We start from the raw sequence: 15,769 nt of genomic DNA, 5'->3' as shown, positions 1-15,769 counted from the left end.
TGAGGTTGACTATCTGGAGGGTAACCGAGCTGGATCGTTTGACATTGAAAGGGATGTTTGGTCTGGGATCTCTCTTCTACCTCCTGTCCAGTGTCTTAGCAGCCGATGCTGGCTTTGAAGGAGTGTCATCATGCATCCCTCGCACCCTGAATTGCCTTCTTTTCACTCCTAAGGCAGCAGATCAGATGGTTAAGATGCCAGGAAATGGCCACCATGTTAATTCACTGTTATCATTAGAAAATTCACGTCAGTCGTTCCCCCAGACTGCAGGTGCTTGAGACCATAGCCAGGAGCTGTGGAGCACATGTGGGGCTTGGGTCTCTGGCAGACACCTCCAGACACCACAGCACGTTCTGAAAAACCTCTTACTTTGAATAATACATTTACCATCCATTTTATTTACATGCTTTACACCCCAAAACTAAAGGCTGCCTCAGCGCTGCTGCCATCGTGAAGGTCCCCCACATCCCTCAGGGCTTCCCTGGTGAGAGGCATGGGACCAGGGCAGCCAGGCACGCGTCTGGTGGTGGCGGCATCCCTGGGGTGTCCCCAGTATGTGGAGGAGACTGGGGCACTGTGGCTTTGATGGAGGTGACGTGTGGTGCTGCAGGAGACCTGCACAAGTCTACCTGAACAAGGCTTGGCGGTATGCGGGCTCCCGCAGCTCGGTCAGAGCCTTTTGGGAGCTGGGATGAAATGTCTGGCTGGAGAAATGCTGGAGTGGGAGGTAAATGATGTTTTTCAGTCCGTTTTCCAGGCGTGCTGTGCCTCTGCTGCAATTCCGTCTAGACAGGCAGTACTTGGATGGCCTCTTCTTGCCTTGCTGGGAGGCTGCTGCTGTTCCTGGTGGGTTTTGCCAGCTCTCCTTGGTTGACAAATGCTCTTAACTCTCCTCAGCTGTTGTGGAGATGCTTTCTGCTTATGCTGCCTGCCAAGCTTGATTACAGAGGGTGTCCAGCACAGGGGAATTTTTGCTATCCCATCCCTGCTGCCTGGAGGAGCACAGTGAGGGTGAGCACAGGCTACGCATCCCTTGCTGTGCCTGCAGGTCTGCTGGGACAGGTCTCTGAGCTCCCTTTTCCCCTCAGTGGGAAAGGATTATTTTTTTTATTGTGTTCTCCAAAGGTTTTTTCTAATGTGAATACCAGTATCTAAATGGAAATCTGTGAAATGGTTCTTCAGCAAAGAAGGCTCCTGTGCTGAGCACCAAAATCTCTGCTCACCTCTCCTCTTCCAGATGCTCTTGGACTGGGGGGGAAATCAGAAAGATGAAAATGTAGAAAATGAAGGTTAAGAGAAGGTATTTCAGTTACACATTGAGGGAGTGTGGATTATTCTACTGCAAATAACTGGAGCTGGGGCTCCTCCGCTGTCCCTCTGGGTTACTGGGGAAGGCAGGGAGGCATCAACTCACTGCACCTGCACTTGCTTCTGCTCCTTGGCCTTTCCTGCAAGGCCACGTGTGTCCTACTGCCCCAGGAACACTGGGGCATGGAGCTCAAGCAGTACTTGAGGGAGGGGGAGAGAGATGGTTTTATCACCCCGAATCATCTTGGGGATCACTTCCTGAAGAACAGGCTCAAACTCAGCATCAGACTGAAGACGACAACTGAGGGATGCTAGGCCAGAGCTTGAAATGGACCCAGCCATCCTTTAAAAGATCTGCTTCCTTGTTTCCACCTTTCTGGCAATTGACCGTCTCTTCAGAATTCATCTGCTGGAGGTGTTTACAGCTGACATTGATTTCTCTCCCAGTTTCACTAGCGCTTCACTGTGTGAGGCTGGGAAAACCCCTCCCCTCCTTTGATCTTCATTAGTGCAACGCAAGCAGCAGTAATGGCCTCTTGCGGGTGCCCGGGAGGATGATCACTTCATGCAGGGAACATGTTAAGAAGGCTGCAGGTGAGAAGAGGCTTACGGCAGGGCCGCAGGGCCATGTTCACCACAAAGGCACCAAAGCTTCCAGTTAGACACGTGTTTTATTGGGTTACTGCAGTTACAATACAGCACGGAGGGCACCTCCCCGCACAAACACATGCTGTCCGCTAGCATCTCCCCCCCAGACCCCGCAGACAAAAGAAGCAGCTGGAGCTCTGCTACGTGCTCCAGGACAAAGTCTTGGCTTTGTGTTAGGAAGGAGAGGGAGCACTGCCCGGATGGAGGAGCTGTGGCACAGACACAGGCAGGGACAACACGCGGTTACACCCAAAGCTGTTGAACAAGCGTGGCTAACAGCGCAGCGAAGCCTAAGCTTGGGAGCGAGAGCTGGAGCCTCCGGTGAGTCACTGGATCCTGCACAGCGAGGGGAAAAGATGGGAGAAACAACCAGACTGTCCCTGGTCTCCACCTCGCCATCTGCAGGGAACAGTGCAATACAAGGGGATGTTTCGTTTGCATTCATTATAGGCAAAACCATCGATGGAGACAGCAGCGGTGCTACAGTTTCTCCATCAGTGTTCCCTCCCTAAGTTTCCTTGCCACATTTTTGCCCTGGGCTCCTGATCCAAGGGATAAGGATCCTTATCAGGGTGGCCGTGTTCTGCCCGCGCCTCAGGGCTGCTGCTCGCGCGCTGGGTGCCTGCAGCAGGCCGAGGCTGTGGCAGCAGGAGGACTCGCCATTTCACCTCTGTGTCGTCCTTCCCTCCCTCCCTTTGAAGGCCTCGTGTTCTTCAAAGCCAGCCATGCAGGTGGGGTGGCTCTTGCTCTCCCCGTGATAAAGCAGGAGGAGGGAAGGGCCCACGCCACGTCCCCAGCCCAGGCCCCAGCTGTGACCCGCGGCCTGGTGGAGGCAGGGGGGCTGAGAGTGGCTCAGTGCCAGCCCCGCTGTCAGCAGCAGAGGATCTTGAGGAAAGCTCTGCGGAAATCGGTGTTGAAGGTGGTGTAGATGATGGGGTTGAGGGCACTGTTGACGTAGCCGAGCCAGGTGCTGGCGCTGTACAGCCCCGGGGGCACGCGGCAGGCCGGGCAGTGGGCGTTGAGGATGTGAATCAAGAAGAAGGGCAGCCAGCAGACTATGAACGCCCCTGAGTTCAGAGAGAGAGAGAGAAAACAATCCCTGATTTCAGAGAGAAGCAACGACTCGGAAAAAGGCCTGCACCTGTGCCCTCTTCCCCCACCCTCTTAATAAAATGTCATGTTTATTCCTGATGAAAAGGGACTTTGCAAGAGCTCAGGCTCCTTAGGGTCAATTATATTAATGAATGGGGCTTTAGATGCAGCCTGGTGACAGTGGCCACAGTTCAGGAGCTTAACACTACTGCCGTAGCTGTTTTAATATGCTATGATGAGGGTTGCATAATTTCCCTACTAGTACTGAGTTAATTAGGGGAAGCAGTCTGTCTGCTGATTGTGGCAGGTGGCTCGGGCTCCAGTCTCTTGACTTCCCTGTCGAGCTCTATGAGCTGGTTCCTCTGCTGCTCCTTGCCTGTTTCCCCTTCTGTACCCGGAGTTAAGAGTTGCTGCATGTCTGCATTTGGGAACTTAGAATCGCTTCAGCTTAATAATAATAAATAATAATCAATAACAACAATGATTTAAAAATCCTGAAGGAAAAGAGAAAGCAAAGGCACCCCTTGTGCTGCACTAGACAGAGCTGCTCTCACTCACCCAGGACGATAGCTAGCATCTGGGTAGCCTTCCTCTCCCGAAGCTGGATCAGCCGGGGCTGCTGGTGTGCTAGCTTCAGAGAGCTGATGGTTTTGCCATTGCTGAGCCTCCGCACCTCCAGCCCTGGTCCACTCCTACTCTTTCTCCTCTCTTCCAGCCTGTTGTGCTGTGCAGTCCCTGGTGTCTTGCTGAGGGATGCGTCTTGGCAGAAGCTGCGGTACCGCTGGAGGCTGAAGACTGTCAGCAGTTTCCTTTTGGGAGACAGCTCCTGGCCTGAGCGTTTGAGCGGGAGACAAGGGGAAAAAGTGCCCTGGCATCTGTCGGACAAAGATTGCCTCTCGATGTGTTCCTGCAAAAGAGGATGCCACAGAGGAACTGGGAAATATCCGATCCATTGCCTGGGTCAAAGGATGATGGGGAAAGTTGTAAGTCATCCTTAGCCCCACTCGTTTCTTGGGCACTAAGACTATCCTCTGGAGACGGCACAAAATCCGGAGATTGGGACAGGCCGGGGCTTGTCAGAGGGCTGGAGCAGGCCCTGACAACTCTCTGCCTCCATCCCACCAAAGAGAAGCATGAGAACAAGAGATAAAACACCCCCTCTATTAACCTGTCACTTGCATTTGGTGTCCACCCCACTCCCCTCAGAATCCCCATCCTTTTCTAACATGGCTTTGCTCTGAGAAAATGGGTAAAAGAAGTGGGTATGAGTGACCAGGTGATCCCTTTCAACCTATTGTGCCAGTTCCCATGGTTGAGATATTTCATCTAGAAAGGTCAGTGGAACAAATGCTGCATGCACCATGAGCATTTTGAACTCTTAAGCCTGCCAGATGAAGAGATTTTTTATTAATAATCTGGGTTATTAAAGTCTGTGAACCCCTGAGAATGAAACCTCATAGTAGAAATCAATAAATGAAGAAATTAAAATCAACAAATGAAATGAGCCAGACTTCTGCACGGCTGAGAAAGCACAGCTCTGAGAGAAACATTGATGTAGGCTGTGCTCTTTTCCAGATGCTTGGTTCCAGAGGGCAGAGATACACATGGGATACCTTCTTTCTAGAGGGCTGAGAAAGGGCTTAACCAGAGCGTCTGCATCTCAAGTATCATGGTGTATGAGTGAGTGAATGATGAAAAGATGTCACGTCCCTTCCACTCCACGCTTTGACCCTCTGAGGGGAAGAGATAATGCATGCTCTGTTCTTTCTGACAGCTCCTACTGCGTCCATGGGGATCTTACTTCGTGTGCACAGCACGGTTTGGTGCTGGCGCTGTGGCTGCCCTGCCGGGTGAGGGTTCGCTTCTTTTGTCTTTGTCTTAGCACGAGGTAAATCCGGACATAGAGCAGCAGGGTCACCATGAAGGGGAGGTAGAAGGACACCAAAGAGGAGTAGATGACGAAAATAGGGTTGGATATGGAACAGACACTGGGATCCCCTGGGGAGGAGAAAAAGAGAGAGAGGAGAGGCTGAGCTGCTTGAATTTATTACAAGGAGGCCCTGGTGTGTTGGCAAAGCAGGTCGACTGATGGCTGAGGGACAAGGGCAGTCTAAGGAGAGCAAATATCTCCAGTCTCTGTTGTTGCATATTATACTGTGGCCTACCCGCTCACCTAACCAGTGCTTAAAATGGGCTCTGCCTCGGGTCATCCAGCATGACTCAACACACACCTGCTTGTTCCAGCCAACAGCTCTGCCATCTTCTCTCACTTCTACCCCCAACCATCCTGAGAGGATTCTTTATCCTTTTTCCTTTCTCCTATTCTTCTGGCAGCTTCTGAGCTGCCTAGATGCAGAGGTGTGCACCACCTGCACCATGTCTGGAGTAGGCAGTGAGGGGGAGCAGCACTTCCCTCCCCGTGCCCCCTTCTCGCCTCAGGCACTGCCCAGAGGATGGATGGGGAGCAGAGGACCTCTGCCTGTGGCTCAGAGGGAGGAAGGCTCCCCTGCACCTGTCTGCTGGAGCAAATGGCAAGTTTAGACAAGAGCACATCTGCTCGGGATTTTTGTCACCCTTCACAGGGTGCTTTCCAGTTCCCTAAAATTTCCTCTAACTTGAGGAAAAGCCTGCAGGACCCATGTTAAATGACCTGGCCATACACAGGGCAGCTCAACTTCCAGCCCCTCCCTATGCAAGATTGTTTGGGATGTCATTTACCTGTAGTATTGAAGCCAAAGAGGAGAGGGCACGACACTGCGAATGCCAGCATCCAGACTATCACAATCATGAGAGAGACCCTCCTGCAGGAGCTCTGCCCGGTGTTGTACTGGTACTGCACAGGTTTCACCACTGCGGTGTACCTGCGGACCAAAACAGCTCCAGAAAAAGGAGACGTAAGAATGGCATGAGGAGAAGGACCAGGTTTGAAAAGGAGGAAGGAAAGCCACACAGGGAATGCGATGGCAGAGGTGGTGAAGAGATGGGAGAGGAAAGGAGGGAAGATCGGATGATGGGATCAGCAGTTTGTAAAAATGGTGAGCAGGGTATTGCGGGGAGGAACAGAGGAAATTAGAGTTAGTTGGCAGCACTGGGGAGACACACTTTGCAGGTCCATTAGCATTGCGAAACTACACCGTGCGTGGTACCAGCTAGACCTAGAAACCCAAGGAAACCTCCCCTCCACCCCCTATGGCTGTATGCACACTGCTGGGAGGGAGCAGTCTCTGGAGCAACCACAGAGAGCTGCCTCCTGCACTTACCCTTGAACCAGAAGTTACAAAAGTACAGTGTGTCTTTCAAAAAAGATGAGGATGTAGTTGACTACCAACTTGTGATGTTTCATTGCTTGTCTCTCTCTATCCTGTTCTTAAGCACAGATACCTTCCAGCACGTGGTGGACAAAGCCGCATTAACAGCAGCAGTGGCAGTGATAGACGTGCAGGAAAGCCTGTGCCAACACCACGTCCTTGTCTCTTCCGTGGTCGGGTATAGGACCTACCCCACCCTCAGACTATCCCCTGTATGTGCTTGGCACTCACCTGTCAATGCTGATAGCGCAGAGGTTCAAAATGCTGGCCGTGCACATCATGACATCCATGGTGACGAAGATATCGCAACAGATGCGGCTGAAAGTCCAGACGCCCCCGGTCACCTGCAGCAGCAATCAAAGCTGTCAGCCTCGCTCTGCACGGAGTCCTAATAGATTATGTATAAGGAGGTGCTCTCCTTCATGTACCTCGACAGCCAGATGAATTCATACTCACTGTGATGCGCAGAGGGAAAGTGAGGCATCAGGATAACACAGGGGTGGGTCACGGGGAACCCAGGATCTGCACCTCAATTTCACTCTTTTTCTGACTCTTACAGAGGGAGGCAGGATGAAGAAATAGACAGCAGCTATCCATTTCCTTAAGGTCTAGCATGATAAATGGAATTAAACATGATATCACTGTATACATCCTTTGATTAAGGATTATCTGACAAAATCTGAAGGCTAAAAGTGCTTCTCAGCTTAGCTGCTGGAGTTCTCTTGCAGCCAGCGAGCTGGAAAAGTGCTGCAAATTTTATGCATTTATGCATGAAACAGTGACCTGAGACCGGAGGCTTCTCCAGAACTTCATTTGGATTCTTACCTCGGTTACAGATTTTGATGATCAGATCTGAATGAGAACTCACAAGCTACTCAGATAAAGGGTTTTGGGTTGCTAGCATGTCTAGCTTTTGTTCTGGTTGTTTTGAATTTTTAATCTCAAGTGTGCAATCCTGAAAACCTAGCTGTGGCCAGTCTTTGTGATGGAGGAATGCATGTTAGGCCCAGCCATCGAGTTCCTGACAATGCCCTTTCCAGCTGACAGCGGTATGCTCCAAGCACCGTGTGGCACTGCTGTGAAGGGGCCGGCTCTGCTCGAGGCTGGGATGATGGCCTGACCCCAGGCAAGGTGGTCGGTCTCAGCTCCTGCTCCTTGTAGGAGATGAACAAGGAGGGAGCCTGCTCTCCAAGAGCATATTTGAAAATACCCATACCAGGACAGGCTGGATATGGTGCCACAAGCAAGCTCTGCTCCTATGGCAGTGGGCCAACTCTATAGCAAGTGTCAGTGCCCAGGAAGGACGCAGCTCGCTGCAGAGAGAAGCAGCACTGATGTGCTTGCATAAACACAGAATTAGCTCTGTATGGATTCTTCTCAGGCTTGTTTAACAAATCATCCTGAGAAATTTATACGCTTTTGATTGTTTCTGTGCCAGCTTTCCTACACGTGGGCACCAAAATTTCCTGAGGTGAGCTGTGTGTCTCCAGGATGTTCTCTGCTGGACCCAGCTGCTGTCTGTCCAAAGTCAGGTACCAAAACAAGCAACTGCCCATTAGATCACCTAACACTGAATGGATGCATGGGAGAGAAGTAGAAATAGGCCTGCAAAATGCAGAAAGGAATTGTGCTTTCATCTGGAGTTTTTGGGGCTCCTTTGTTTTCTTAAAAAAAAAAAAAAAAAAAAAAAAGTCAAGAGAGAGAAAAACAAAACAAAATAACAAAAAAATCTTAAAGATTTTCTGCACAATTAGGTGGGCTACAAGATGTACAAACTGAAGGCTGCCCTTCTGAATTGACTTGAACAGATTCGGTTTTTAAAGAAATCCCACACCATTTGTGTTTTAGCTGCAGATTTTGAGACCTGCTTACCCACCTCAGAATACCCCAAAATTATAAGCGCTAGAAGCCTTTGCAGTGGGATCCAGTAAGGGTTTTTTTCCTGTAGTCTGGGGTATAACAAAATGCAGTGTGTAAGTGTGATCTGTGGAGTCTGAAGAATATGTCACCAGGAACTGCTGCCAGGTGTTTGCAAGGAAGCCAGCTGCTAACCCAGCAGATGTGCAAGCACTTAAGGGAGGGAGTTCCCAAGGTCCTGAGCGTGTTTGAATGTGAAGCCCAAGGAGAAGCTCTGGGAATGTAAACCATTAAAACTGAAGAAGGTGCTGGTGGAAATGGCCCTGATGTGAACCCTCTCAGGATGATGCATTCCGATCACGCCACCTGTATGCTAAGCTGCAGCTTGCATTGCGGGGATGCTTGGCAGATCAAAATGCTGGGCTTAAAACCCATCCTCGCTTCATCAGTCAGAGCTTCTAAAAGGAGGCGCAGCCCTGTGGAAGTCAGTGAAGTAGTTAATGTTTACATGCATGATAATACAGAATTATTCCAGAATTTAACAACGAAGAGAGCCCTTTTATTACAGGCCTTGTTCATAATTTTTAAATTCTATTTCTGCTCTTTATTTTCTTGCTCTGTTCCACTCATCTTTGTTACAGAAGCTATAGCTTGCCAGTGTGCATTTCTGGTTTCCATGTGCTGGCAGGGTATCTATTCTTTATCCCTCTGGTGCCTTTTATCCAGGAATCTCAAAGCACATCACAGGTATTAATTGAATGTCTCCTCACAACTGCCTGGGTGAGGTGGATGGTCAAATATTATTCTCCTCTTACGATGATGAGAGCAAACCACAGAGAGATGAGCTGATACAATCTCTCATTACCACTCAGTGCGTGTGCAGCAGAACTGAGAACAGAGTCCAGGATGAAATCCTGGTTCTGTCAAAGCTGATGCTAAAGCTCCCTATAGACCATTCAGGTCAGGTTCTCACCCTGTCTTGCTTGATGACCAGTCTGCATTATCCACAAAGCTACAGTATTGCTATTTTTAACTTTCCAACACTTTAGGAAGGCTTCCAATCGAAAAGCCATCATCGTGCATTCATAACTTACACAAATCTATAATTCTCCTGAATCCTTAAAAATAAACAAATTAATCTCTGTAAATCACATTTATGTAATGAGGCATGGATAGCAGTGACTAAAGTATAAGCAGGTACATAAGTAGCTGTGCATTTAAACATGCTCACTTAAGTTTTAAGAGAAAGTTCTTGGGGCTACGATTAGCTCCCTGCAGCTATGAAATCGCTGCTTATGCTTTTGCACGGCCAGAGCAACTAAAAGCATGCAAGCAGACAGGTCAGCTGACGAGTGGGAAACTGCTGAGCTGCAGTAACTCATCTTTTTGTCCTCCCTTTGATGGTAGTCTGGCGAGCTCCCTGAATGCCAAGAGCAGCTGTAGGTCTCACCGCTCCGTTGTGAGAGCCACAGACACTGGACATCAGTGACAATCACCTTTTGAAGCCTTTTTTTTCCTTTTCAGAGTTAGGACTGGATGTTATGAGAAGCCCAAGAAAGATGTTACAGGCCACGCTGCTGCATGTTCTCCTGCATTTACATGCTGACTATAAGGCATGATGGTATTGGCATCAGATGCCAAAGCCCCAGAGGTCAGTAAAGAATTAGGGTAGCAGCACTGCTATATAAGTCCTACCTGTTGACCCCAGACGATTGCTAGGCACTGTGCAGAATAGCAATTTTGTGCCAGAAACTTCATTAGCTGGAGATGAAGATTTTGAGGTTATAAAATGCTCCTATTGTTGCTCTGTCACAGCCTTCCCAAAAGACTTCTGAGAACGAGACAGATCTAGGCTGCCTGATGGATAAAAAGGCAAATTTCATGGAGAAGGTCCAGACCACAGATGGCTCTTAAAATCGAGCATAAAGCACATAAAGTTCACAGGTGACAGTTAAATCTGAGGGATTCATCCACCTTTAGCTTCCCCATAAATAATGGCCAGGTTTCAGATGTTTGGTTTGGCAAATGCTCAGCAGATGTACAGGTATTGTATGTGGTTTCAGGGACTGAATGATCTCTTGGCAATTTCCAGGCCCAGAGTGTACTGAAGCATGATGCAATTTCTGCTTCGTCTGTAGCGCTGTCAATTCCATAAACAGTGACAAATATCTAAACAACTTTGGAGGGATTTTTTGACTTTTTTATTTTTATTTTATTTATTTTTTAATCCTAGTGTTTCTAGAGTCTTAAAGCCTAGTTATCTAGAGGGTACTGTGTAATGCTGGGCATGGTAGATTGGATTTGAGATGTGTGTAGGTCCTTCTCCCTGTTGTTTGGGTAACTTCTGCAGTCTCTTGGATCAGTTACTTTGACTCTCCAAGCTTCAGAGTGGAAAATGAATCTTGAACAGGCCTGCAAACACAACGAGGGAACGGACCTGCCGTTGTGATTGCAAACAGTGCCCACAATACTGCTGGGGGGCAGAGGCTGCTCCACAGATGTGCCCCAGTGCCACCCTTTCCACAGTGATAGCGAGCAGTAAATCTTTTCCTAACGAAAAGCACATTGTGATTTCATTAGAGACTGGAATTATGCTTGAGGTGATGGAATATTCCTGTGCGAGCAGTCTGAAATAAAATTTGCCTTTTAGTAATACTTTTAGTTATAAGACAAATGGAGAGTCTAATTCGGGTTTGCTGGGATGGCTTCCCCTCCCCTCCTGTCCCTTATTCTGTGTTTTTTATTGTTCTTTCCACACAAATTAGTCTAAATGTCGCTACTGACTTCATCAGGAACATGATCACACAAGCAGCATCATGGTGCTCGCTTTGTTCTTTCATTCCACAGCGATGCTATACATAAATAATTACCCATCAATGCCCTTCTACACAGAGCAGACACTTAATTTCTTTTAATTGTAGTCTTGCTGAGGCTGCATCGGACACAGTTTGGGACAGTGGCTTGGATTAACATAAGGGAAATATCTGTGCCAAAGCTTAGAGCTGTGCTGGCTACCGAACATGTTCTGGTGGCGGTGTTGGCCACTGCCATTCTCCTGCTGCTTGATCAGATCTTCTTGCACGCACATAGCAGGTCTGGCATTTGCTGGAGTTGTCCTGTACCATCCTACTTTCTATTTGTGCATTGCACAGTCCACAGGAACAAGTCAAAATCCCTCTCTGCTGCTGCTCTGCTTTGTGGGAAGGAGGTCAGCCAACGGTGGGCAGCTGTCAGCAGAATGCTTTACTCACCCTCCAGCCTGATCTCACCTTGCCCCTTAGAGAAAGAGCACGAGGCTTCAGAGAGGTCACGGCTCAGAGGTTTGTTCTGTCTCTGTTAGCATGGGAACAGGGCTAACAGGGCGCAGCTGAAAGCTTCTGGCTCATAGGCATTCACTCTTAATTCTCCTAGCTCTACCAATTTACTTGAATAAGCGTAAAAATGCTAAAGAGAACAGATAAAAATGCCAGCTGTAGCATGCATTCCTGTATTTACTGTAGCAAAAATGTTTGCCCTGGGAGTGGCTTTGGTAATTCAGGATTTTGCCGCAGTGTGGGGGGGATTTGGAGTCCATCCTTGCCGCCCTCTATCTTATGGTGCTGCTCATACCATGCACCATCATGCCAACCTCAGTTTACACCAGCCCAATGTGCAAAGATCAGGGAAATGGAGAATAAAACCCTGAGGGCTTGACAAATCCTTTGAAGTTATTGAGAGAATGCTCACTTGACTTAAAGGGATTTTGGAGCACGCTCTTTGGCTTCATCTCTTTGTCAGCCTACTTGGGGAATGTGGCTGGGAGCTGACCTAATGACATGGACATTAAGGCTCTTAAACTCCACAGGAGATGAGGGCTTGACTGCCTTCGCTCGTTTTCTGGCCAGCAGGCAGGGATTGATCTGGACTCCGAGAAGAGTTGCTGTAAGACGTTTCCACCCCCCTTCCTCCCCCTGCCATTCCCGAGACATCATGGTGCTCATTGGCAACCCTCCTGGCTGACAAGAGTCAGCTCCAAGGATGCTCAGATGAAAGCGGTGTCAGCACGTCAGGGGCCACAGCCTACACTACTGGCTGCAGCCCAGATGCTGCTTGAGCTCAGAGGCTGGAAGAGCAAAGCTGAGCGTGTCTGCTAGCAGGGGACTGTGGTGCATTTGTCCAGCTTGTGTCCAGCCCACCAGGGCCACCTGTGTGATGCTGTGGGCTACCACGCACCCTACAAGTGCTCCAGAGCTGGCTGGGGGGCTGAAATATGAAAGGGCTTTATCTGTACCAGAGCTGGCCTAACCTGAGCGCCACATGCACTCGTACCGCAGTCCAGCTCTGCTGGTTTTTCCTCCGACGCACTCACCTCCAGGTACACCACCCACGGCATCACCAAAGTAGCCACCAGCAAGTCCGCCACCGCCAGGCTTACCACAAGGTAGTTTGTGGTGGTTTGCAGGGCGCGCTCCCTCAGCACGGCCAGGCAGACCAGCACGTTCCCGAAGATGATGGCCAAAATCAGGAGGCAGTAGCAGAGGGCGTAGTAGGCGTGTGAGCGTGGCAGGCCCGGCTGTGTCGTGTTACCTGCCCCACAGGGAATGGCGTCGGTGCCGTTAAGATGGCCGCCGGTTCCTGTGAAGAGCGCCATGGGGATGCTGCTGCAAAGAGAAGGAGACGACTGAAAATCCATGCTTATAGTAACTCCGGAGAATGACAGCCTTTTGTAGACGGCATATGTCTTTCATATTTCACTCACGGCGCTACTTCGAGCCAAATCTAGAGGTCTTTATTCTGCTCATATCAAGTCTTGCTTGTCCTGTTTTGTTTTTCACTGAACCCAAGCCAAGAGAAGAATGCAAGGTTTCACCTGCTGTGTGCATCTGAACGGTGCAGCTCACCAACCAATGCAGCTGTAAAGACAGCAGCAAGGGTTTTGGGAAGAGAGTACCCTCCCTCCTCCCTCATCAAAAATCTCTTTAATATCTTCACGCAGTCGAGTGCTCAGCAGCCTGGCAGAGAGACCGCACCTGCGCTTCTCGAGCAGGCTCTTGAACCCTGGCTGCCTTGCAGCGAGCACCGCTGGCTGAATGACTCTTTTCCTGCAACGTGCTCCTGTCCCAGGCCTTCTGTTCAAATAACGCTCCGCTTCAACCCCTCCTAGCTTGCCAAAGCTCGACTGTCAGCGCAGCCCCCATCTTATCCACATTGTGCTCCGTGTTTGCCATGCCTGGCTGGAAGATACGCTTCCTGTGCTGAAGAGCAAATCGACTTGTCATTTGGGATGAAATAATGGAAGGGTGCATGCAGCGGACTCTACATTTCTTTTTCTAACAATGGGTTTGTGATTGTGCTCAAGAACCTACCCAATCTTGATTTAGAAGGAGACTGATTTTTTTTCCAGGTACATGAAGGCTGCCATCCCAGGGTTGTCCTCTGACATTTAATCCCTTTTATCTGATTTATTTTTTTTTGGCTAATGCGCCCATCACTAAACTCATCCTTGGCTTGACAAGTACTAGAGGCAAGGACAGAACATTGCAAAGAAGGCGCTATAAATATTCCTCCTTGCTCCACCTTACCCGCTCAAGAGGAGCATCCGTGATGCGACGCGCACGCTGCTGGCGGAGCGGCTGTGCAGGAGGTGTGAATTGCTCCAGCCCCATGCACACATGCATCCTGATGCCAAACTGCCCCTGCTGCCTCGGAGGCGGGTGAGGGCAAGGGTTGAAGGAGATGGAAGCCGTCCCGCAAACACGGATCCCTTAGGACAGGGGTGAAGCAACCTCTTACGGATGTGTTTTGCTTGGAAGAGCCAGCGCTTGCCTCTCCTCTCTCTTTCTTCCACCTGCCCCCGACAAAAAGTTAAGGCTCCCACTGGCCCCGAAGCACTCCCCGTGCAGCCAGCGCTGCTGCCCACCCCAGGACCGCTGCTGCACAAAGCCCCCCAGCCCCTACCCCCCATCTCTCTCATTTCGCAGCGCCCCTCTACACCGACACAACTCCGGGAAACCCGCACCTTGTGCAAACAAGCAAAAAAACCCGCACCAAACCCCCTGCCCTAAGCAGCCGCCCGCCCTGCAAGCAAAGCCAAAGCCCCCCCCCAGCCGTGCCCCATCATTTCCTCGGGGTCCCCCCCGGCTCCTTCCCCCCCGGCCGCCCCTTCTGCCCTCCCCAGCCCCCGGGATCTGACCCCATCCTCCTGCCCCGCTATGGGGGGGATCGAGGGGCTCCGGGGGGAGCAGGGTCGGGGGTCTGCGGGGCAGGGGGCCGGCAGAGACCGCCACTTACCCCTGGCCCGCCGGGCCCCGGCGCCGCCGCCGAGCGGGGCTCGGTCTCGGTGCCGCCCCCTCCCCGCCCCGGCCCGGCCCCGGGGGCGGGCGGGGACCCGCGGTGGCCGGGGAGGGGGAGAGGGGCGGTGGGGGGGGGTGCGAGGTTTGGCAAGATGTGGTGATTTTAAAGAAAAAAAAAAAGGAGAAAAAGATGTATATAAAGCGAAGGAGAGAGGGTTTTTAAAAGGGGAGTTGCAGAAGTCATAAATCATAGGATCGTAGAACCATTAGGGGTGGAAGAGACCTCCAGGATCATACCCACACCATCCCCCTATCACCAGTGTCACCCACTAAACCATGTCCTTAAGCACCACGTCCAACCTTTCCTTGAACACCCCCAGGGACAAGCACCACCACCCTGGGCAACCCGTTCCAATGCCTGACTGCTCCTTCTGCGAAGACATTCCTCCTAATTTCCAACCTTTAGGTTGGAAAAGGCAACAACTTGAGGCCATTCCCTCTAGTCCTATCACTAGGTACCTGCGAGAAGAGGCCGACCCCCAGCTCCCCACAGCTTCCTTTCAGGTAGTTGCAGAGAGCAATGAGGTGTCCCCTGAGCCTTCTCTTCTCCAGACCCAACCCCAGCTCCCTCAGCCGCTCCTTACAGGACTTGTGCTCCAGGCCCCTCACCAGCTTCGTAGCTCTTCTCTGGACACGTTCCAGGGCCTCGATGTCCTTCTTGCAGTGAGGGGCCCAAAGCTGAACACAGCACTGGAGGTATGGCCTCACCAGAGCAGAGTACAAGGGGACGATCACCTCCCTGGTCCTGCTGGCCACAGCGTTCCTGATACAAGCCAGGATGCTGTTGGCCTTCTTGGCCACATGGGCACACTGCTGGCTCCTGTTCAGGCAAGCATCGACCAACAAACACCCCTGGATCCTTTTCATCTACACAGCTTACCAGCTGCCCTGCCCCAAGCCTGTAGCATTGCATAGGGTTGTTTTGGGCAAAGTGCAGGATCTGACGCTTGGCCATGTTGAACCTCATCCCATTGGCCTCTGCCCATCGATCCAACCTGTCCAAGTTGGGTCATAAATGAGACTGTGGAGAGTGCTTGTCCACATCAGATATGGGTGATGTGAGAAGGCTGGCTCTAGCCAGGGGATGTGGAGGGTGAAATGCCCATACTGAGCTCGATGCCTGTATGCTTGTGCCTAGCCTTTCCCAGGACAGGTCAGGGGATGGTGCTGGGTGACCCCAGTGAGCCCCCACCTGGTCTCTACAGGTGCCACATTCACAGATAT

General features: G+C 50.7%; 1 protein-coding gene across 5 annotated transcripts; it reads right to left on the bottom strand.

Annotated features, from left to right (window-relative positions):
- Positions 1–1,960: 1,960 nt before the first annotated feature.
- On the bottom strand, positions 1,961–14,556 carry DRD3 (dopamine receptor D3). Of its 5 annotated transcripts, none has more exons than XM_038172881.2 (8): positions 14,484–14,556; positions 13,775–14,040; positions 12,499–12,853; positions 6,588–6,700; positions 5,767–5,909; positions 4,850–5,046; positions 3,607–3,955; positions 1,961–3,023 (listed from the first exon to the last, which is right to left on the bottom strand). In XM_038172881.2, exons 2-8 carry the CDS (start codon positions 13,864–13,866, stop codon positions 2,827–2,829), a joined length of 1,446 nt encoding a protein of 481 aa, XP_038028809.2. In that variant the 5' UTR covers positions 13,867–14,040; positions 14,484–14,556; the 3' UTR covers positions 1,961–2,826. The 5 variants fall into 5 exon arrangements, with proteins under 5 accessions (XP_038028809.2, XP_027305412.2, XP_038028812.2 ...); XM_027449611.3 differs by having other exon boundaries at positions 12,562–12,853; XM_038172884.2 differs by having other exon boundaries at positions 12,628–12,853.
- Positions 14,557–15,769: the final 1,213 nt, after the last annotated feature.

The sequence above is a fragment of the Anas platyrhynchos genome, chromosome 1 (assembly GCF_047663525.1).
Source record: "Anas platyrhynchos isolate ZD024472 breed Pekin duck chromosome 1, IASCAAS_PekinDuck_T2T, whole genome shotgun sequence".
Taxonomy (NCBI): domain Eukaryota; kingdom Metazoa; phylum Chordata; class Aves; order Anseriformes; family Anatidae; genus Anas; species Anas platyrhynchos.
Note: the sequence above shows the minus strand (reverse complement) of the source record. Positions and strands in the feature narration are given on the sequence as shown.

Excerpts from the sequence above, each read along its gene's own strand:
- DRD3 (XM_038172881.2), bottom strand. The coding sequence starts at position 13,866 with ATGTGTGCATGGGGCTGGAGCAATTCACACCTCCTGCACAGCCGCTCC. Across the intron at positions 12,854-13,774 it reads CGGATGCTCCTCTTGAGCGG|CAGCATCCCCATGGCGCTCT; the intron begins GTAAGGTGGAGC and ends TTCTCTTTGCAG. Across the intron at positions 3,024-3,606 it reads GATGCTAGCTATCGTCCTGG|GGGCGTTCATAGTCTGCTGG; the intron begins GTGAGTGAGAGC and ends CTCTGAACTCAG.